This window comes from Rhodamnia argentea, chromosome 1 (genome assembly GCF_020921035.1).
Source record: "Rhodamnia argentea isolate NSW1041297 chromosome 1, ASM2092103v1, whole genome shotgun sequence".
Classification (NCBI taxonomy): domain Eukaryota; kingdom Viridiplantae; phylum Streptophyta; class Magnoliopsida; order Myrtales; family Myrtaceae; genus Rhodamnia; species Rhodamnia argentea.
The window spans coordinates 27141084-27165366 of NC_063150.1; the positions used below are offsets into that span (position 1 = coordinate 27141084).

Sequence of the window (24283 nt, forward strand, 5' to 3'; positions counted from 1 at the left end):
GTAAACTATAAATAGCTCAGCTAAGCGTCCACGCATCCTTATTAGGTTTTATCATATCTGGTAAACAAAGCCACAGGCGCAAGATTAGATTGACAGGTAAAGTTGCAAACGCATTCATTCGATGGAAATCACGGAGTTGTACTTACAAGTATGACACTTGCTATGTACATTCAGAGTGAATTTGAGTAGAGCTCTTATGCATCTTGTGATGGATATGGACAACAGACTGACTGACTGCACTTCATGACCACCATCACAGAGGTCCCTGATGATCTCTGAGAAACCAGGTGCTGACCCAGGAGCATTTTAACTGAAGTTGCTCTTGGCATCGTCGACTGAAGGCAGACTCAATGCAGACGCAAAAGGATTCTTGGTAAGCATGAGATTTCCTTTGCCATCTTCACCTCCATATTCCTTCAATTGTGTGTCCATGACGATTTTGCACGATCTCCATGTTTCAGCCATTAATCCCACACCATACTAGACTGAATGGTGCGCGATGCCATTGCCAGTTACTGATCTGCAGACACACTCTCATCAGTCGTCCACATATAATCCTGGTGACAAAGGACTGACATTCTATAGAAAAAGCTGATCTATCACGCGACTTATTACATCTAGCACGACAGGTCCCCAAACTAATTGCTTAAACAAGTAGCTACAACTGAAACTACCTCATTACTTGCTGCATGATGGATCTTCTCAAAGCTATCACAAACTTTCTCAACCCGATAAACCAGGCTACCAAATCGTATATTTTACAGCCATGCCTGCAACGGAGGGAACATTCCAATTACATGTGAACCCTGACATAGAAAAGATTATGATTAGTCACCAAAGAAGCAGGTGGAATCAAATCATTTTCAGTCTCTCACATCAATATGTTTGCCCGTGGATGTCTTTGAGCTAGTTGCCTGTAAGTTTAAGCATTGATAGACATACATTTATCAAAATGCGTATAATTGCACAGAGCTTAGGACTAGGTTGTCAGCCATTAGAGGGAGAGAGAGAGTATATAGCAAACCAAATTACACATCTCAAATTTCAGAATTGGTACGACAAAACTCATGATGGCTCTTGCAGCAATGAGAGTAACTCAAATATTTCTGAAAAGTCATACAAGTACTATGAACTTCCCTGCTTTACTAAGAAGATACAAACAAGGCAGTTATATTATATACGCTGCAAAAAGAGAAAGTACATACATTGTTAGAATAAATGAGACTTCACCAATTAGATAGGTCCAAAGAAATGCAAAGCAGATGTCAAATTCAGTCAGCAACAATTCCCCATAATTTACATGATATTCCGTCAAGATGACAGCCTACCTTTCTAGGGAAGTGATGGTAAGTCTTATCTGGGAACCGAGAATAGTACGGAGGCAAATGAGGCACAATATCATGTCCATTAGTAATACGAATTGCATTTGGCGCGCGGTCACTGTAGTTAGATGCAAACACTTCATTGCCACTACACGGTTGTCCAAATGTTAAAACCTGAACATTCTGTGCTTCACGATTGACCTGGAAATGAAGTGTCCCCAGTGCAATAAGTAAATCAAGCGAATGCTGGTCTGGAAAAACCAGCTTCAGCACACATAATTAGACCTGGAAATAACTTGAATGTTAATGTAGCAATCGCCCTTTCAGGACGGGGAAAAAACAAAAACACTCTGCATCAATAACCATATATTGCATTTCGCATACGATGGTGAACAATAGAACAGCCCTTTGTCTCCATGAGGGTTGAAGGTCTAGCGTTACTCTGTCAATACCCCCATTCATAATTTCCCTAACACCAAACCACACACCCACAAAAAAAACAACCCCACCGTCAGCCCCAAGAAAAGGTGTTTAATTTACAAACGAGGCTCCCACAAGAAGCATTGGATGTTGGTGGGTGAGTCACATCCTGCTAATGACATAAACAAACGGGATAAGTATACTGAAAATCATAAAACTTATCATGAAAGAGCAATTTAGTACTAAAACTTTTTAAAAGTGCAATCAAGTTTTAAAACGTGTCAAGAAAGTACAATTGAATCTTAAAACTTTAAAAAAATGCAATCAAGTCCCAAAGCTTGTCAAGTTGGTGCAATTAGTCTTTTCATTAACTCCGTCCAACTAGACTAACGGAAAATGTTGACAATTTTTAGGACTTGATTGAACTTTTGTAACAAGTTTTAGGACTTGATTACACTTTTTGAAAGTTTTGGGATTCAATTGCACTTGATAAGTTTTAGGACTTTTAATGCACTTATCCCTAAACATAAAATACCAGGTTTATGGTGAAAATAACCCTTGAACTCCAAAATTTACTGTCATAAATAACGAATGAGAAACTAAATAAAAAGGAGGGCCACGACGAATGGCCATGATGTCACGATTGGCTAAGAACAATTTTCATCAAGAAACCAGAAAACAAAAGTAAAATTCTAGATCATCTGTGTTAGGACAAGATGTTCTACTTGCTACTAATTCTTTGAGAAAAGTTATAGTCTAAAGTTCATGCAAGCTATGATCGTATCATGGGCCACATAAATGTCTGGCTCTGAAAGAATTACCACTTGTCATGGAGAGAGAAGCAATGGGACGACTTTGGGTAGGTTACCATTTTTGGTACCCATTTCGCAACAAGTCCCTAGAAAAGTACACTGGACCACTCTATTTATTAAAGCAGAGACAAAAAGCATAATTTGGACATCTTAGAATTGGCTCCAACCAACAACTTAATTCACACAACTAGAGACTTCAATAATTGGTGGTTTGCGTAAAGAGCTGTTTGTGTAATATTTGAGTTTTTTTTACTAGGTCAAAATAAGTGACAGAACCCACTGGTAAAAAAAGAAAGAAAAAAAAAGAGAGCAGATGGTTTCTCCAAAAAGAGGGATCGGAAGTCTTCCATTGCATAAAGAGAGGAAAAAGAAAACAGAAAGGGGAAAGGAAGAAAAGGAGAGAAAGAAGAGAAGAAAAAAGGAGAAAGGAGAAAGGGAAAAAGAGAGAAAAAAAAATAGTAACGTGCACGCACCATCCTCCACGAGCGCCTCGGTGAAGTCGTTTCACTACGTGTCGCAGCGCGTGGAAGTGCTTGCCCCCTCTTCCCTCCTATTGAAGTGATTTTTCAGATTAAGGGAAAAATTCGGATCTTGAGGAAAACTGAGTTGCTGTGTCCGATCCCATTAGTGATTGGCCGTGTTTTTACTTGGGAATGAAACTTTAGGATGTTATGAAGCCATAGGATTCAACGGATCTCGATTTAACATTGTGGTTTGCCCGAAGCGAGTAATTCAAATCTGGTGCGCGAACTTACTGCACGAACAGTAGTCTTTGAGGGCTATTTTCTTTAGTTTCTGGTTGTCCGTTGAGGTTGAGCCTGTTGAGACTTTTGTAGCACGTTAAATAAGCTTCGTTTTGACTATAATATTGCATCAATCAGACTTCGTTTGATTGAGTTGGGTAAGTTCTCACAATTAGGGCTGGAAAATCTGAGTTTTGGAGGTTTTGATGTCGTGGGGCCTGATTTTGGTGTCGGTCAGCCATGATTATTGTACGAAATAAACTTAAGGATGTTATGGAGCTAATACTTTTGACGGTTTGTGAATTGGATTTACAGTTTGTCCGAACGAAATTTCTAAAGTTCAGCGTGCGGGCTGTCTAAGTGAGCGACCAGCAGCTTTTTAATCCATAGGTGTCGGATTATTGACATTTATACGTCATTTAGTCAAGTTTTTCACTAGCATAGCATTTTTCCAGCTTTTAATGTTAATTTTCAATTAATTTTAGGATTTCGAGCTTTGCGGTTCGAGTGACTATATGTTTGGACTGCGACATTTTAAGGTGAGTTGTACTTTCTCTTCTAAAAATTTATAAAACTCATGCCTTAAAGATAAGCACGTGTATGATGGTTTGATTTCTTGACAAGATAAAGAAAGGTGATGATTAAAGCATTATTTTTGCATATACAGGATCGAGCTCTCACTATCCTTTTGATTATTTGATATGATTTGTTGACGATTGTCTTACCGAAATGTTGTTTGACAAATATGTTTCTGAGGAAGGCAATGTATTCAATTTGTGAAACTAGATTGTTGTGGTTTTCTGAGTTTTGGTATTGGGATTAATACTCATGTCCCTATGAATAGAACCCACTAAGGTGGGGGTAGTATGCATACTGTCGGGACGTCTTTGAGCCGAATCACCGACTAAAATGGGTGGTAGACCTAACCAAGAGGGGTAAATTTGGTCGCCTAGTCACGACGTTAAACGTGGCCATAGTTGATGATGAGTATGAGATTATCCGATGAATGGACCATCGAAAGTTGGTTTTATGAGATTAATCAATGGATTAAGCCATTGATGGTTTGTTATTACTATGAATTGCTATTTGACTTACTTTGACGATTGCATAGTGCTTTCTCGATCCGCTTAGAAGATATTATACTTCTCACCGAGCTGTGGTTGCTCACTTCGTTATCTCTTTTGCATTTCGGGTTCTTCGGCGAGCCGTAAGTAGGATCGAGCGTCCGTTAATCGCAGGACTTTTGGGATAGTGGGGATTTATATTTTTGAGATAAGTTGTTTATAGTTGGTAAGTTTCGAGCTGGAGGTGGAAAGATATGTATGTATATCTTTTTTGTTATAGTAGATGAGCTCTGATTTTGTGGACATGTGACCTTTTTATCAAATATATACGAAAGTATATATTTCGATATCAGGTGTTAGTTCAAGCTATGTTTGAGGCTGCGTCCTTTGATTAAAAAGGATGGCTGTGTCATGCCCTTTTTCTCGGAGAATCGGGTGTGACAGTTTGCAGCCCATTCTTCTTGTGTTTTGTCCATGGGTTGATTTACCACAAATGTAAGAAAACAAGATCCTACAGGTAACACCCCGAAAATCGGACGATCAAAATAGTGAAATCTGGTCTATGGAACGACTAGAAAATTTTAATTTGATACGCAAGGTTGGATGTTAAGAAATTAGAAATCGGAAATTTCCGGGACCGTTACTCGAATTGGAATAAATTCCGATTAAATGAGTAATTGCGTCTTAGAATTAGAAAATTTCATATTGATCCTCGTTTGGGCTATTTTGACTTGAGTTCGGATTAAATAACCCACCGTCAGGTTTCCGGACGCCCGAATTACCTAGGGTGTGAAATTACCAAAATACCCCCGGCCAAAGTGTGAAATTACGAAAATGCCCTATGGTTTTATGAACTAATGGACAAAGACATTAATTTAGTGGGACCCACCTGATCTGCTCAGCCCTTAGTCATCTCTCTAGAATTATATCTCTCTCTCCCTTTCGTGCACACGTGCACCCCCTCTCTTTAACAACTAACTTACTGCAGCCCTCTTCTTCTCTTCGTTTTTTTCATTTTCTAGCGACAACTTCCACCATCCTAAGCTACCACCACATACTAAGACACTTACAGAACTCCCTCGACACCGCCGGACCGCCGTCGTACGGCCGGAATTGCCGGAAAGCCGGCTGCAAGAAGCTTCAGCAACATACTCTGTTTTCCGTCAGGATTGGGGTTGCAGAGCTGGTGCGGCTGCTCCGAGCTGCCGCCACCCCAACGACCACCACCTCGACCTCCAACCACCTTCACTGACCTTCTGTGATGCCGTTCCACCGCTTGCAGTCACCGTGAAGTCACCGGAAAGGCTGGAACTGCCCCGAACCACGGCCTGCCCTGTTTTGACCCCTGTGATACTTGGTTCTATGCTCAGCCCCCATCCGCCACCACGCCGCCTTCCTCCGCCCAAATCCGACCACCATAGACTCCCCGACACCCTCTCGAACCATCACCACCAGCCTTGCAAAGTTCTAACGCAGCTGGAGCCCCGGAACAGCCCTGACCAGCTGCCCTGTTTCAGCTTCCCCTGCTCTGTTTTGTTGCTGCAGCTGCTGTTTGCTGGTCGCCAATGCCTGCTTTGGCCACCGTGAGCCACCACCGGCTACCACCATCCTCCTCCGACCACCTTGCACCTCCACCACCAACCCCGAAGCCAACCACAGCCCGTAGACTCCCCAGACCAGCCCCCTCAGCCGTGCTCTGCCCTGTTTCTGCAGTGAGTGCTCTGTTTTTGGGCTGGGCCGAATTTGTTAAGCCCAAATCTGTGGGCTCATGAACTGGGCTGAGGCCCAATTAATTTGGGCACAAAGTTGGGCCTTATATTAGACCCGTGGACACATTAAATCAGAAGTTGGGTCCGTAGTTCGAGGATTTTGATTCGCAACCCGTTAGAGCCCAAAGTTCGTGCTAAGGATTTTTCGGAGGATCGTCATTGGCCTAATCTCACGCAATTAACGGTGAGTCGACCTCTAATCCTTGGCTAAGTCGTTAATTACGTTTGGATTAGTTTAATTAGATTATTAGGGTGTTTAGGTAGATTAATTAGGGCCGGTTTAGGCTAGAGACTCGGTTTAGGTTAAATGGCCCTAATTACTTAAGTTAATTGGATTGTGGCTAGTTTGGATGGAATAATTGATTAATTGATTGGTCTTGCTTGATCGCGAGTGAATAATAGGTCGAGGGTGAGTGTATGATTGATTGGTGATTTGGATTTAATTACGTACGATTGGATTGAATGTTTGTCATGGAATTATTTATCTGCGCTCGATTATAATTTATATGGATTAATTGATGAAACGCCTTGACGGATGGCTAGTCAAATTGATTGATTGGTTGGAGTTCGATCACTCGATTTATGGATGCGAGGTCGCATGGATAACATGTGCATTTGTGTGATTACTCAAGAGTTTTGTTGTGTAAGCATATCGCGTGAGCATTTGACTAAATATGGATTATAAACTGGCTATTTGTTGAGTATGCTTGAGTGGTCACACGATGGATTATTCCTGTCAAGTTACCGTGCCGGTCGTACGGAACCATACGACTTGTCAAATGCACGTCAATTCGTGCCGTGCCGGTCGTACGGACTACACGGGTTGTCGGATGCCGGTCGCAGCTTGTGACAGACCGAAGCCCCTACGGGGATTCCTGGTAGTGCCGTGTCGTGCCGGTCGTACGAATCACACGGGCTATGAGATGCCGTCGCCGGAAGTAAGGGACGAAGCTTGGTCCCGCTAGTAGACACGGCCGGTCGTAGTGTAAAGTCACACCAGTAGTGTGCAATTGGGCCAAATGGCCGTTAATAATCGGATCACGTGTGGTGTCTGCGTGTGTGATTGATGTGACAATCTTTGTTTGTTATATGTGGCATATTATGTCAAATATTGCATACCGCGTGATTTCCAAGCAGTGAGTTGCATGTGATTGGAATAAATATATATTGTATGTGATTGACTGTTAGGACCCTCCGGACGAATTAATGCCTTAGCCGGGCTTAGGCGTTGACTCACGGAGATTTTTTTCTCACCATGTGTTAACCATTTCGGGTTCACGGTGATGCAGCGACCCGTCGGGTTCGGGGTCCCAGTTGACTAGTCCTACGATATCGTGTATCGTCCGGAACCGGGTATGAATAGGACTCGGGAACTTCACATCACCACGATCCGGGTGGACAAAGGCTTGCCGCAACGTGTGGCACATGTCTTCAAAGCCTGGTTCTTGGATGATGGGGTGAAAACTTGGGCCCCACTTCGTGGCTTCGAGGGGCTGCCTAATACGGTTCCACCTGTTCCATCCCGGGTTCTGATGGAGCTCGATACGCCGGACGGTGAGGTCGGAGACCCCGAACACGACTCCGATCCCGACCCCGACCCGATTGAGGAGGATATCGTTGAGCCTTCTTCAGAGCGTTCATTGACCTCCGATCGCGATCCTTCACCCCGACTTTGAGGGTTCGTAGTCTTTTGGATAGGTACTGATGTGGATTTTGGGAGTAGATGAGAATTTAACCCTACCCGACCTTTATATCTTTTTGTTGGTCTTAGAGAGCCGCCCCTAAGAATGGGATTGTATGTGACTATAGCTCTGTAGGGTTAATGATCATCTGCTTTTAGTATTGTATTGACGATTGTTCCGGTATATGACTGATGATGTTGACTATATTTCTATCCCTACTGTTTTTCTTGATTTGAGAGAATTCGCGTTTCCGCATGTGCGCTATAGTATGGACGGTCAATAACGTACACGGGACGTTATTTTTTGTGACCAGAGGCGTTTTGGTAGGGATACCGCGTACTCGAGAGTCGGGGCGTGACACTACGCATGACGAGTTGTAAATATAAATATGAGAGCCATAGAAAGTTCAAGATCCACATAAAGAGTCTGGACTCTTCAAGGTAGAGTTTGGTAGAGAATTCAAAATAACTCCTAGCAGACCAAAACTGAACGGTTGGAAAAACTCGATAGAAAGAAAAAAAAAAAAAAACCAATAAAATTCACAAGTCCCAGCCATGATAATTTTGTAATTTATCTTACTACAAGATCAAGTCCGGAAAAGGATGCCATAGCCCCTCCCGTAGAATGCCCTGTCACCATGACGTTGTTGTCTCCATATAAATCATCGGCTCTTATGATAGCATCCAAAATACCAGGTCGAATTGTCATACTGTGATAAGCATGATAAAATACATGATGAACCTAGGCAACAATTAATAGAGTCAGAGAGGTTTATCATCTCTAGAACTCACCATCGCACCAGGCATGCCAGGGTAGTTTATGTCGAGCTATTTCCGGTGGAGATCTTGAATCCAATTTTGTATGTTGTAGACATAAATAGAAGTAATCACCAACTGAAAAGCTCAAATGATAAAGAGGCAAGACAGAATTTTTCAGAGTATGTGATCTTCTCATGACTGTATCTAAAATTACAAGAAAGTTACTTTGGTGTCTTGGTGGAACTAATTCACCCATTTTTTCCATTCGTATGGATAGCAGAACCATGTGCCTTGTGTACGAATTCACTGAGGCCGCTCTTCTTAGCTTAAATTTTCATCAAATCCTTTGCATGTCAATTGTAAGGGAAAGAATTGCTAAGGTTAACATGCATTCTGATGTTCTTGAGTACCTCTGAAAGCTGTAACCATAGCATTAAGGTCCTTGGCCACCCCAACATATATGCCTACAAACAACACATATATATGGTTTAGAAATAGAGACAAATGATTAGATGCAATTCAACAAAGAGGCATCACAACTATCACAAATTGCCAGGCAACTACTACACGAATTATATAACTATAAGCAGTTCTGAATGTCAGCTATCAGTTCAACGACTTTGAACCCCTCCTTTCAGATCAAAAGGCATTAATAACTAGTTCAGAAGCTACTAATAGGAGGCAGCATATGACCACAAAATCTGATTTCAAGAACTGCCCATTTAGTACTGACTACTGAGTTTCTATTCTTCAAGCCACCTCAGCAACAATGTCATACTAAAACATATTAAATTACCTTAGTCTTTCTATTCACATCTAGGACATGTCCAACTAAAAAGGTCTGTCAAATCTGACATGTAAACCTGCAAAATAAAAAGCTTTGAATCTAGTTAAGATGTTCTTGTATTGAAATGGTGAAACCTGAAGGGTAATAACAAGAAGCTCTAGGTACAGGCAAAAAATCTTCATAAAGAGCACTTATGGCAGATGCATAATCCCCCAATATTGTGGCAAGAATGTGATTGTAAACAGCTTCATGAGCCTTGAGCCTCACTCTAAGTTCTGCATCTACCGGTTGAGAAAATTTCAGATTGAAAATGCCGTCACAAGCTCATTGAATTACAAGCAATGAAGCAAGTTTCTTATGTCTCTTGCAAACTATTCGAGAAATCAAGTAACGGGGACACCATGAGGAAATATCAACCCAAAACAATATTTCAGCCTATTTTTGGCTTCCTTCTTCGTGAACTTAACGAACTATACACACAATGCAATGCGAGAAAAGGGTATTAACTAGACAACATGAGGCTACAGTGCTAATAGACTGGAGAAAAAGCTGCTTAGTTGATGTTCAATCGTTGAGACACTGAACAAATTTTATCTCCAAACTAGAAACAGCAGAATAAGATTTGTTTCGAACAAATATAAGGGAATTTAAGAGCTTAACAAGTCCAACCAATCATAACACAATGCTCGTCAGTTGTATGCTCTGAAAACAGCCAATTGTACACCACCGGAATCATTCAGCCATAGTTTTCCCTCCCATTCAAACAGGCACTACAGCTCCACAACCCAGTCAAGGATTCGCCCCGACCTGGAAATACATAGTCCTCCATATTCACAATAAAAATCTCACTGTCCAACCACCACCTGTTCCGCTCCATATTCTTTATGATCTTTCCTGATTGGCCCTCGAGCGCTTATTCTGTTGTCAAGCATATTCAGCGTCACATTTGTTGATTTTGTCATTTGCGTGAGGGCACTGAAGGAAGTTTTGCTTAAAATAGGGACGTTTAGAAAGGCTGCAACAGCAATGTCTTCCGTTGTACTTTCGCCGAGAGAATGAGGCGTGCTTTTGGGACAAATGTGTGTTCTAAGGTTCAATTAATTGGTTCAAACTATACACTAAAATTAATGTTGATATCATTCGTTTGTTTATTTATATTAGTGGAGGTATATGAAAGTGCAATTACTCCATTACAGTGGCAAGGTTCCGAAGTCAAATATTTTCAAATTCAATCTCAAATTTTAATAATTCGTGTTATTCAAACTTGAAGCAAAACTAATTGAACTTGAGTGACGGGCGAATTGAGCTTAGGTGCGATTCATAGAACCGATTCCTTTGTGGTTGAGACAGGGCTTGGATTGCAACTTACTATTACATATCGAGTCTCAAATAATTTGTAGAATACTCATCTTGTGTAGGATGCAACAGCTTTTGTTTTTTCTTTTAGTTAAACATACTTATCAAATTTTGACTTGAGTCAATTTGTCTAAATTTTATGAAATATTTATAATATGAGTACATTTGGAACTGATGGCTATCTTAAAAATCACGACATCGTCATCCCATAATTGCTCGATCTGAGTGTAGGCGCCGTACGATCATCGGGAATTGGATCATCGGGAATTGAATATTGTATGTGCAAAGAATATGATATAAAAGAAAAAAAGTTAATATTACAAAAAACCTCAAACTAGTACACAAGTGACAAATTTACCCTAAACTATTTTTTTAACTACAAAAAAATTTTCAAAATGATATACCCGTGATAAATTTATCTCAAATTATTTTTTCGACCACCAAAAATTTCAAACTGGTACATCCGAGATAAATTTATCCAAAACTAATTATTTTGATCACCAAAAATCTCAAAGCGATATACATGTGACAAATTTACCCAAAACTATTTTTTCAACCACCAAAAATTTTAAACTAATACATTTGTAACAAATTTACCTCAAACTAATTATTTTGATCATCAAAAATCTCAAACCGGCACACATGTAAAAAATTTACCTTCCGTTAGTTCCTACGAAATTGGATTAATATCACGAAAACCTCAAATTCACACTTATGTGACAAATAAAAGGTAAAAACCCTAAACGTATTCATCTAACAATTGTTATGTGTCATCCAATTCAGTAATTTGACGATACAATTTAACGAAAACTGGCGAAGGATAAATTTATCATATGTGTACCGGTTTGGGGTAAATTTATTAAAGGTATACCAGTTTAGGGTAAATTTATCAAAGGTGCATCGGTTTAGGGTTTTTTGTAGTTAAAAAAAATAGTTTGCGGTAAATTTATCACGGATGTACCTGTTTTGGGTAAATTTATCAAAGGTGCAATGGTTTAGGGTTTTTGGTAGTTAAAAAAAATTAATTTATGGTAAATTTATCACGGGTGTACTGTTTTGGGTTTTCTCGTGGTATTAACCCAAAAGAAAAGGTGGAACAAAATCGTTAGACTTTTTCGTCAACTATGTGCGGAGAAGAAAGATTTCGTAACTTAGACAACAACCGTCACAAATTTACTTTTCACGAATGCAAAGGCTGTCCTAGTAAGAGCTTAGTAAGCGCGAGTCATCAGCTCGTGTTGACTAGGAATTCTTTATTGAAGACCAACATTGCAATTGTTGGTCTTCAGCAAGTGATTTTTTATTTATTTTTATTTATTTTTTTCCTTCCCTTGCTTCTTCCTCTCTCCGATCGCCGAACCTCGGCGACGAGCTAGAGACGAGGACGGGCGAGGCGAGGCTCCACTAGTTGCCGGGGAAGCCTCACCTCTGGCCGACCGCGAGGTTTGGTGACTGGCTAGCGGAATAAGGAAGGCAAAAAAAAGAATGAAAGAAAAAAGTAGAGAAAAAAGATAAATTAATAAAAAAAGTATTAATAAAATTTATCCACGTCAACGCTTGCAAGCAAAGTTTGGCCGAATAAAATGAATTGGCATAAATGCAAAATGTTTAAGACTCAATATGCTAAAAAAAAAACTTTAGGATTGTATTGACACATTTGTAATAAGTTTAGAATTTTTTTGGTAGTTATCCCATCACATATTCGTGGTTCATTACCAAGACCATAACTTATCAGTATTTATACTACACCAGCAACTGCACATTGAAATTTTCTTTCTCCCTCAAAATCTGAATTTGACTCCTCGTACTCGTGCATTACATTTCTTTGGCTTTGAACAAAGTTTGCAACAGACTTGAACCTCGACATTTTTACTTTTCCCTAGCATGTACGTTAACAAATTATAACCTACGAATGGTAATTGGGCCATGCCGGCCCTAACCCAGCATAGGTTGGACTCGAGCCCGTGAGAGGCCATGCTAGACCAGGCCTGTTAGCAAGAAGGGGCTCCACCAATGCCTGGGCATAGGTCTATTTTTTTAGATTAATACCGAAAAATATCAAACTAGTACATATGTGTCAAATTTATTATTTTTTAACTTTCATTAAATTTTACTATCAAATTATTAAATTAAATTACACGTGGTAATTGATAGGTACCAGTTTGAAGTTTTTATTTTCAATCGTCATATGTGTACTTTTTTAGATTTTTACATGGTATTAACTCAATTTGACGATAATTAATATATGATAAATTTGTCACAAGTGTATTAATTTATTTTTTTATTGTTCAAAAAATTAATTTGAGATAAATTTATTATAAGTATATTAATATTTTTTGTAATTAAAAAATTAATTTGAAATGAATTTTTTATAAATATGTCGGAATTTTCGTGATATTTACTCTCCCTTTTTCGAGGGTGATTTAGTAAAAAAAAAATAAAGATAGCGACAGTAACTAAATGATGAATCTTTGTCTTTGCGCGTTTCTGTTGACTAAAATCTTGGGAACAGCACAAAAGGCATGCTAAAGCACTGGGGGCTCTCCTTTTCCACGTTAGGATGGACCCCATCTTCTTTTTCCTTTGCTTTATTGCTTTGTACCTTTCCACTGTCACTTTTGCTTTTAACAAGATCTTTCCTCGGATTCTCTGGGCAATTTCGCCATCAACGACGGTTGAGGTCTCAGAATAAATGGCTTCAAGCAAACAATTATGGATTTCTTTTCCAATTTTGTTTCGAGAAGGTGTGCACTTTTACACGCTCTCCATTATTTGAAGTTTTACAAATAAGTATAGGTTATATTAATTGATATGATCAAACCTTAATTTAGAATTTAGCAAGTGAATATACAAATCTATGAACCTAGCTATCATAAAAGCGTGAAAATCCGAATAGTTTTCTTTTTCTTTATAAAAAAAGAGATTAATACCACGAAAAATTCTAAACTACCTATGACAAATTTACTCTAAATTATTTTTTATCATAAAAAATTTTAAAACTAGTACATTTGTGATAAATTTACCTAAACTAATACACATATGACAAATTTATCCTCCATTAGTTTTCGTTAAATTTAACACTCAAATTGCAGAGTTAGATGGCACGTGGCAGCTCATAAGTGTACCGATTTACGTTTTTTTACCCTCTGTTTATCACAGGTGTATCAATTTGATATTTTTGTGGTATTAATCCAATTTAACGAACGGTAAATTTGTCACAAGTGTCCTAGTTTGAAATTTCTCATGGTAAAAAAATTAGTTTAATGTAAATTTGCTACAAGTGTACAAGTTTAGGATTTTTTATGGTAAAAAAAATAGTTTAAGATAAATTTATAATAAATGTACTAGTTTGGGATTTTTCACGATCAAAAAATAATTTGAGATAAATTTATGATAAATGTACCAATTTAGGATTTTCGTCGTATTAATCCTAAAAAAGAAAAATCACTTTTGGAAGAAGTGAAACTTTTCCTGATCGCATTAGCCTAATGTTCTAGAGAATCTTGAACTTTCCACTTGCTTCTAAAATTGTCCTAAACATTCGATGTTATCAAGAATAATATAATCTTTCAGTTAATATTATATGATGAAATCTTAATTTTCTTTAAAAATCTCCTGACATTTTAACTTTTTCAAGTTAGTTTAGATATTATACGAGGATGTCCATAAGGTAGATTTGACATATAATTTCAATAGATCCATTTAGAATGTCTGACCTATGACAGCACTTGTCCTTTTTCTTTCATTTCTTTTTATTGCTTCTAGGATGACTCTAAACGCATGGATACTGATCCTGGAAAATGAGGTATCAATTTATATCCAGCATTTGCATTGTTGGTGCGATTGCGGTCAAACCATTAAAAAAAGACTTGCTTAGATAATAAGGTCTTCTAAGGGCCTATTCGGCAACGGGAGAAAGATTTAAACTCGGAATCTCGTTATCCGATATCATGTAATATTTCAAAAACTTAAACTTATATATGGATACGTTGTTTAATATATATATTTTTTAATAAGATGCATTTTTTAGTTCCTTAATATTTCTATGGTGTTAGACCAAAGAAGAAAATTGTGTGGTGAAAGAACAAAGGTCTTGATAGCGGGACCCACATCAATACAAAAGGTCTTAAGCCTTAATAAGATGCATTGAATTTTTTATAAATGCCTTAATATTTCTGTGGTGGAGGAGCAAAGGTAATCCGAAAGTTTTCTTTTTTTTCCTTTGAAAGAGTAGGAGTTAGGCAGTGGATTCCACCTAGTTTCCTTTATTTTTTTTCCCAGAGCTTTCGAGGTAAATGGAGGAAAGCTCAATTTCAATTCGAATGGAAGAAGTCTGATTCCAAAATATCTGCAACGAGACTTTTGGACTTTTGATCACCAAAACAAAAGTTCACTGGAGTATCATCAAAGCTAAAGCTATTGGAGAAAAAAATTTGATCTTTCACTGGTCTCAGTTTAAGAAATTTGATACTTTATGTGAGTATTTTATTCCTTACTGGTTGCGCCATCGTCATTAATAACTCAAATCTTAAAATTTCCATACTGTGATTAACCAAATACAAAGACGGACAGGATGAGCGTTAGGGTGGGGACCCACGGCTATTCACCGAGACCTCTTATTGTGGTCCACTTGTACGAAGTCGTACTGCCATAAGGTTGACAAACGACGAAACATAATAATTGCCACCTCACCGTCCAAAAAACAAAGGGACAGATAGGACCAGTACGGTACTGACCCACGACTATTCCCCACCGAGGACTGATATTCAAAGTGGTCCCGCATCATCTGGAGCATGAGGTTGACAGAAAGAGGAAGCATAATAATTATCACGTGACAGACACGGCCAAAAGCAAAACTAAACTCTACCATGGTCATATGAATATGTCTACTGGCCATCCACGCACCTCTCATCCATCACATACGACTTAATACAGACACCCAGCTCATTTATTGTGCGAAAACCCTCTTAAAGACGACATCATTGTACAAAAATAATAGAAAGTAAAAACACATTTACATAACAAACACCAATTGCAAAACCCATAAATAAAATAAGAGAGACAGGTATTTTTTTTCCTTACTGGTTGTCCTCCACGGAGCTCTCTGCTTAACTGCAAATGAAATGTATCATTCAGCATTTCCATATATCATTGGCACTGCCTAATCCTTGTACAGTTGAGATAGCCGGTGGGAAAACAAGTTCTTCTTTGAAATTATAAGGCTACACCTTCCATAAAGTGGGAAAGGAAACAAGAAACGCTGAAAAGAAGCGTGTTGGTTTTCGCGAAATACAGTTTTCTGTACTCGCCCGATCATAGTTCATGAGTTCATCCCACTGTTCCTTAGCAACAAGCTTTCTCACTTCCGCATCCAACATACTGAGACGGTAATTCAAGTCTCCGAACCGGAATACCTGACTGTTTACGGAACAATCCAAATGGATCAATTTTTGGCGGACATGATCTAAACTCGTTAAGTAAGGCTCGGACAGATTAACAGTTTTTCAATTCTAATGAGGCAACCTGCGGACATTTTCAACTCAAGTCTCATAGAAGCCTGCACTGAAGCCCTAACAGTGTTCCATGTTAAACTAGCCTTAGGATCTTTATCTCCAATAATCACTCTCTCGGGGATTTATTATAGTGCTCTTCTGTTGCAATCCAATGACTGCTTTGGTTGTCATGAATCATTTTCTGCAGAGATGCTTCTGTAATCTTGCCAAAGCTCACATTTACTAACACTCAGGACTTCTAGAAGTCGCGAATCTCTTTCTTAGATTTGTACTGCATAATCAACAAGCTTTAAGGAATTTTTCTGCATATAGTGACACTTGCGGGATCATAAAAGCTCTCTGCTTTGGTTGGGTGATGTGAGTCTCATTTGTCGAGCATCATCTTCGGCAGAGGAATTTCTTTCCCCTGCCGAATCCCAGTTGAACGTTAGGTTGCTCATGCTAATGTCTTCACCTGGATTTCAACCCTATTCTATTTTTCCCTCCTCACCTCTATATCATTTTGAAGAAAAGGGTCAGCTTAAGAATTTATGAGTTCCAAAGTGGAACATTTTTTTTTTCGATCCCAAAAAAAAAGATGGAACATTTTTACGGATCTAGAAAGTTTTTTTTTTTTAAATTCTTCTTGGCTGCCCCACCATGTGCTTCCTCTTCCGCGTTGTTTTGTCCTTATCAATTATCAATCGGTTCGAAATTTGAAGGTCTGGTCCAGCTAGTGTCGGAGCATTCACATCGCTCATGCCCTTGCCAGCAACTTTGAGGGGGTCAGCTCATCCATCAGCCTTGGACTATGCTAAACTCACATCATCCGCTTTAGCTCTATCTATCCGCGGTTGTTCGGCCATGCCGCAGACATTAGATTTTCCCAGTCTCTTAGTTGAAGCTGTGATCGACGATGCTTCTTGATAGCTTAGGTCTGAATAAGTCTTTAAACTTTTTCATTTGAACTATGAAACGTAAAATTCGGAACACTCTCTTAAAAATGAAAGGAAAAAAAAATACTTTTTCTTAGCTTGGGAGATGACCGACGATTTTTTTTCAGTCCCTTGTCCATTGTTAAACTCAATACCGCAAAAGAAAAAGAGAATAATTCCTCTCATGAGGGCATTTAGGTAATTTTGGCTGTAGGAAAAGACAAATGCGACTGGTACGAGAGGGAGGAGCAGAGGAACGGACGGGGGTCGTGATCACTGGTTACGGATGGAGGCCCTCAGCTCTGTTTACCATTTAAAATCAATACCAGAAAAAGGGCAGGAAAAAAGAAGTCCTCGCCGTGAGGGCATTTGGGTATTTTGGCAGCAGCAAAAGACAGAATGCAATTGATAAGGAAAGAGAAGAGCAGAGGAAAAGGATGGGTGCGCACGATTACGGCGGTGGATGCAGTGCGAGCTGTCAGTCGTCGTTGGTTAGATCGGAGAGTGATGATATTACTAAATGATACTTCCTTAAAATTTAATTCGGCGTATAATATAATGACCGAATTTAAATTTATTCAATATAATCTCTTAACTATTTACGCATTATCAATTTAGTTAATATTAAGCATTTTTATGTAGTTCATGAATTACATTGAACATGTATCAAAAGTCCCGACATCATTATATTGAGCATATTAAACATTATGGTAAAGTACATTCTGACTTTTTTTTGTCAAATCCAAAGTTCCTAAATCTCTACCAACACTTCAAATATTGATTTACATAAATACTCAAGCAAGATTATTCCAAATAGAAGGATGGATTTCCAGCCCAAGTCGGGATTGAAATTGTCATATTATTCCAAACTTGCATGGATGGCAATTTCATAGAATCGGACAGCGCAAAAAAGAACAAATTGAAGGTGGTTTTCCCCAAAATGGGCCCGACCGGAAGGAAGTGACAGTACAATTATGCACGGGCAAAGAAGCAAGCGGGCCTCGCGCAGAGTCATCCCTGCAATCTGCGATAAGTCTTGAGTGCGAAGTAGCCGCACAAATTTGACCAATAAAAAGTATAAGACCTAAAGAGAAGAATTGCAATTGCGTCGTGATGGTGCAGAGAAAAGAGAGGAGTTGGGTTCGTGGCGAAAAACCTGCATTTGTCAACTTCGACAGGCTGCAGTGATGTTGCCATTAATCATGTTTATTGACCAATTGTAGCAAATTCGATTCTCTGCATGTTTAGTCAATTCTGGTTAGGTGACACTGTCTTTAGGAGCCCCTGTTAAGAAGCCTTTTTTTAGGGGCAAGGCGTCTAGCTGTGCAAGCAGAGGCTAGCGGCCGACCAGCATCACTGGATTAGATCAGCACCCCACCAGTTCCCACCCTATATTTTTCATCCCGGGTAGGAGGGATTACCCTCTCCTCTCAAACGTTAGAAAGAAATGCCCAACGATGTCGATCTAGGACTGTCCAAATATGCATAAGGTGTTGAAAAGCATGGAAGAACCCGTCCATATTGTTGCACAAATGAACCTTAGTTCATTCCTCAGGTGTTAAACAAAGTGCATTTGTGAAAAAAAAAGAAAAAAGAAGAAGAACGGAACATTTTTGCGGATCTTGCAAGAAATTTTTTTTTGTTTAATCTCCTTGGCTTGGTTGCCCCACCATGTGCTTCCTCTTCCATGTTGTTGTCCTGTCCTTATCAAGTATCAATCGGTTCGTGCAATCAACATCTGTACCGACTCGAAATCTGAAGGTCTAGTCTGGCTGGTGTTGGCGCATTCACATCGCTCATGCACTTGCCGGCAACTTTGAGGAGGTCTGCTCATCCATCCGTCACCGGGATTATCTCGCTTCTACATCTCTAAAACTTGCTCAAGTCAAGTCTTCCAGGAATTGGACCAAAAAAAAAAAAAAAGTCTTCCAGGAAAAAACAAAAAACTAAACTTTGATAATTTGTCTATAGTCACTTTGGACTATGCCAAACTCACATCACATCCACGTTAGCTCTATTTATCCGCGGTTGTTCATGTATGCTGCCAAATTAGAAATTGTGTGAGCTTGGATTTGAGTAAGTTCCTAAATTGCTTCTTCTAAACTATGAGACATAAAATTTGGAGCACTCCCTTAAAATGAAGGAAAGAGAAAAAAAAAACTTTTTGTTAACTTGAGGGATGACCGATGATTTTTTTTTTGCAGCCCTATTTATCGTTGAACTCAATACCGAAGGAGAAAAATAGACTAACTCTTCTCATGAGGGCATTTGGGTAATTTTCTCGTAGCAAAAGACAAATGCGACTTGAGGGATGACCGATGATGTTGTCCGTCCGGGCTCACGTATATCAGTGGATGAGATGGACCCGACTGATAATTCACCTAATCTGTCGGTGCATGTAAACTTAATCACACAATAATTAAAATAATTGATATACCATGCAATTTTTCAAATCGGTACGTTAAATATAAATTTATTTAAAAATTAAATTTTTATTACAAAAAAAATTAAATTAATGTATTTGTTATAAATTTATTTTAAATTAATTTTTGTTATGAAAAATCCCATGTCATTTTCTCTCCTTTACTTGTGATGGTGCAGAGAAAAGAAAAAGGCTTGGTTGGGAAGGGCCCTACTGTGTCTTTTTTGATGCGTTAAAAAACCTGCATTTGTCAACTTTTCACAGGCTGCAATGAATCAAATCGTTCTTATTTGACCAACTCGGGCAATCACAACACTTGCCCATTCATTTCTCCTTGAGATCTGAAACTGCCTTGGCTTCCTGTACTATTTATACATGTTTAATCTAGTCAAATGAGCTAGTGTAGAGCTCGTAACCTATGTCCATGGAAGTCGCGACGGACGGTGGTCGCCGAGTCGAGGCTCGACTCAGTTTTTTTTTTTTTGGGGTCAAACGACTCAGTTCATTCGCTCGAACTTTTGAACATCAGAGAGAGGCCCTCAGCCCTGTTTACCATTTAAAATCAATGCCAAAAAAGGGGGGGAAAGAGTCCTTGCCATGAGGGCATTTGGGTATTTTGGCAGCAGCAAAAGACAGAATTCAATCGTTAGCGAAGAGAGGAGCAGAGGAAAAGGATGAGTCGTAGGTGATTTTGGTGGATAGAGTGCGCGCTATCAGCCGTTGGTGGTTAGACGAGGGGTGATGATATCACTAAATGATACCTAAAATTTAATTCGGGGTATAATGTAATCGTCGAATTCTCAATTTATCCAATATAATCTCCGAACTATTTACACATTATCAATTTAGTTAATATTGAATATTTTCATGTAGTTCATGAATTACATTAAATACGTATCAAAAGTCTAGACATCATTATATTGAACAAATTAATAGTTTACGGATCACATTAAATATTGTGGTAAAGTACATTCTGATTTTTTTTTCCAAATCCAAAGTTCCTAATTCTCTCTCCCAATACTCAAATATTGATTTACATAAATAGTTAAACATGATTATTCCAAATTAAAAGGATGGATTTCCAGCCCACGTCGGGATTGAAATTGCCATATTATCCCAAACTTGTATTGCAATTTCATAGAATCGGACAGCGCAAAAAACAAAAAAAAAGAAACACAAACAAATGGAGGCGATTTTCCCCAGAACAGCCCCGACCGGAAGGAGGTGACAATACAATTATGAACGGGCGAAGATGCAAGTGTGCCTCGTGTAAAGTCATCCCTGCAATCTGCAATAAGTTTGAGCGCGAAGTAGCCCCACAAATTTGACCAATAAAAAAAAAAAAAAGTAGCCCGACAAAGACAGGATAATCAAAATTCAAAAATATAAGAAAGAAGGAGAAGAATTTCAATTGTGTTATGATGGTGCAGAGAAAAGAGGAAAAATTCCCAAAAAAAAAAGTTCTAACTGCCTTCATATTTTCAAACAAAAACACGAAATAGACCTTATTTTAAATAAATGCATAAAATACCATCACTGTCACAAAAAAGGATCTAAAATACATATTATTTTAAATAAGGACTCGAAGTGACTATATTAATATCAAAAAGAGGACTTGAGTTACTTTACTGAGGGGCATTTTGATAATTTACTATGTTATTTTATTTTTTCCTTTTTCTATTTTTAGGATATTTAAAAAATTGAAAAAAAAAAGAAAGAACACAAGGCTGTCGGGGTCGTCGGTGCCTCGACGAGGGCCGGTGATCCCGCCGACCTGTAGGCCCTCACCGAGGCTCCAGCGACCCCGACGGCCATGAGCGGGGAGGTCAGTCCTCTCGCCTTTGTTCTTTCTTTCTTTTTTTTTTTACTTTCTATTTTTCTTTTTTAATTTGATTTAACAAAAAATTAAATTTATATTTTTACAAAAATATCCTTGATCGGCCGGAAAATTTGGCCGTTCGGCTAGGTCAAGTCCTTGTTTGAAATAACCATAGCCACTTCAGACCCTTTTTTTTTAGATAATAACGACACTTTATGTTTTCATTTGAAATAAAATCTATCTCATATTTTTATTTGAAAAAATAAAAGCACTTGAAATTTTCCCGGGAAAAGAGAAGAGTTGGGTTGGAAAGGGCCCAATCTCCTGTCGAAAAACCTGCATTTGTTGACTTTGACAGGCTGCAATAAATCATTCTTATGTGACCAATTCATCGGCATCTTTGAAAACTTCATCTGGAAGAGGAAACTTCATGACATTCTGTAGGAATCAAGTCTTTTCTTAATCAAAGTCTATGAGCTTGGAGCCTTCTGCTAATGATTTTCTGAAGACTTAAGACTTTATGCCATGTGAACAAACGCTAGAAAGGAATGCCCAACGATGTTAATCTAGGACTGTCCAAATATGCACTAGGTGTTGAAAAGCATGGAAGAATCTGTCCATATTGTTGCACAGATGAACCTTAGTTCATTCATTAGGTGTCAAACAAAGTGCATTAGTCAACTTTGACGGGTCGGAGTGATGTTGCAATTAATCATTTTTATTGACCAATTGTAGCAAATTCGACTTTCAGCATGTTTGGCCAATTCTGGCTTCTAAGGGTTTGTAAGGTAATTTCTGTTCCTCTGATTATGTTCCCGAAAAAAAAAAAAAAATCAGAAATATATTTGATAACGCATTTGATTATGATTATGATTATGCTCCCGAAAATACTTTTGAACAAAATATAAGAAACAAAAAAAAATTATTTCTTTAAAAAAAGGACGCATTTTAGAATAACAAGATAACGGTAGTCTTCTCTCACTTTTGCTGGGCACCAACGAGGTGTGGCCTAGGTCAACTCGACCTAGTTTGGATAATTTTTAATAAAAAATTTAAAACATTAATAAAAAATAAATTAAAAAATGATTAAAAAATTCATAAATGGAAAATTCATAAAAATTCTAAAAAATTGGAAAACATAAAAAAAAAATATCCCAAAAAATTCTCAAAAATGGGTCATTTCAACTGGTCATTGTGATGATTTTGCCTTCCGATTTCCCCCAAAATACGATTTTTTCTCTCATGGGAAAATCGTTCCAAAAATTTCCAAAAAATTATCAAAAAATAAGAAATGAGTCCATTTAACTGGCCAATCTTTTTTTTTTTTTTTTTTTTTGTGATTTTGCCTTTCAATTTTTCCTAAACTTTACATGATTTGTTGCTAAAGTACCGTGCTACATTAGTGATCATCTGCATAGTATCCAAGGATAAAACTAATTCACCTATGTGGAAAAGATGGATTTTATTCATTCTAAGCAATAAAAGATAATCAAAGACGCATCTTTCATCCTTGGTATATGCATAGCCTCATAAGAAGTCTGGGAAAACAACAATTTTAGTGTATTATCCTTCCAAAGAATAAATCCGAACCATCCCTATTTTGGCCAAAAATATGTCATGGTGTAAGAGGGTTACAATTGTGGAATCTAAGGAATGTCATCAAATATAATTATGTAATTACTCGATTTAAATGATAAATTGGGAAGATAAATTATTTTTCGGTATAGAAATTTTGTGCATTTACCAATCGGGTTCTGTTCCACGAAAAGAAATTTTATGTTGTTGACAAACACGTTTTGATTCTCTAAAATTTATCAAGGAATAGAATCAAAAAAATTGATTCTAATTAGAATAACATTTTTGGAAAAAAACACATTATCAAACAGGCCCTAAGTTTAATGACGTGCGATGTGTGCCTTGTTTCATTAAAGTTTGATGCGTTTTAGCTGAACCTTTTCTTGGGTTTTGCTTATTGAAGTAAGACACCTTAAATCACACTGATAAAGAAGCGTGGATTGATCTTAATTCAAACCGCATTTTTCCGGTACATATCCTTATTCATTAACTCTCGCTACAAGGGCTAATTCATCCATGACCAAATTGTTTTATCTAGGGAATTCATTTCATCTAGGCTTGCAGTTTCTAATTTCGTCATGTCGGGACATAGTTTGTTTCAACACAATCTTTTAATTCCTTTTTCCTTTTATCTCAGGCAGACATTAGGCGAGAAGGCGAGTCCACAAACAGATTTGCCCAAAAGGATTTCAATAAGTTCGAGACAGGCTTATCTCGCTAGTAACAGGCTACTTGATCGGTGTCGAGCGACATGTGGATGTGATCATGGAAACAATAGGCACTTTGACAAGTGAAACATGGATGGTTGGATTCCGTGAGATGGGTGGCATTGAAAAGACGGCTATTGCCAAAACCATCTACATTCTTTCGTATGATTATGAGGATTGTCGCTTTTATTCGAAAACATTCGAGAAACTTCAAAACTTGGGCTTTGAGTACTTGTGAAAGCAAGCTGGAGTCCGAAGCCTTCCTTATTGATAAAGAAAATGTCAGCAATAACTTAATTGCCGGGCAAATCCCTAGTGAATTACCAACACTAGTAGATATTTACCTATGTGTCGATGAAGTAAGAAATTACCAAATCTTCCAAGATTTTATCACTGTCATAAGTAAATTACTGGCAATATTAAGAACTTATCAACAGTCCAATGAAGTCATAAATTACTAAATAAATTGTAAAATAATTTGAAAGCATTATAATTGAATGATCATGATACTCCTGAAAAATAGAAATGATTGATAAAAGTCAGAACAATATTACCATTTTTGTTCAAAATTTAGTAACATCCCAATGAAATAGTAAATTAGCAACTCCTCCCCGAATTTA

General features: G+C 38.1%; 1 protein-coding gene across 1 annotated transcript in view; it reads right to left on the minus strand.

Annotated features, from left to right (window-relative positions):
• LOC115753678 overlaps positions 1-10234 on the minus strand; it is a 65261-nt gene extending 55027 nt beyond the window's left edge. Inside the window, exons 1-5 of the mRNA XM_048277929.1 lie at positions 10132-10234; positions 9492-9638; positions 8981-9034; positions 8612-8705; positions 8392-8521 (exon numbers count right to left, since the gene is read on the minus strand). Of these exons, the coding sequence (XP_048133886.1) occupies positions 8392-8521; positions 8612-8705; positions 8981-9034; positions 9492-9638; positions 10132-10234 (528 nt within the window). The remainder of the gene's footprint in view (positions 1-8391; positions 8522-8611; positions 8706-8980; positions 9035-9491; positions 9639-10131) is intronic.
• Positions 10235-24283: the final 14049 nt, after the last annotated feature.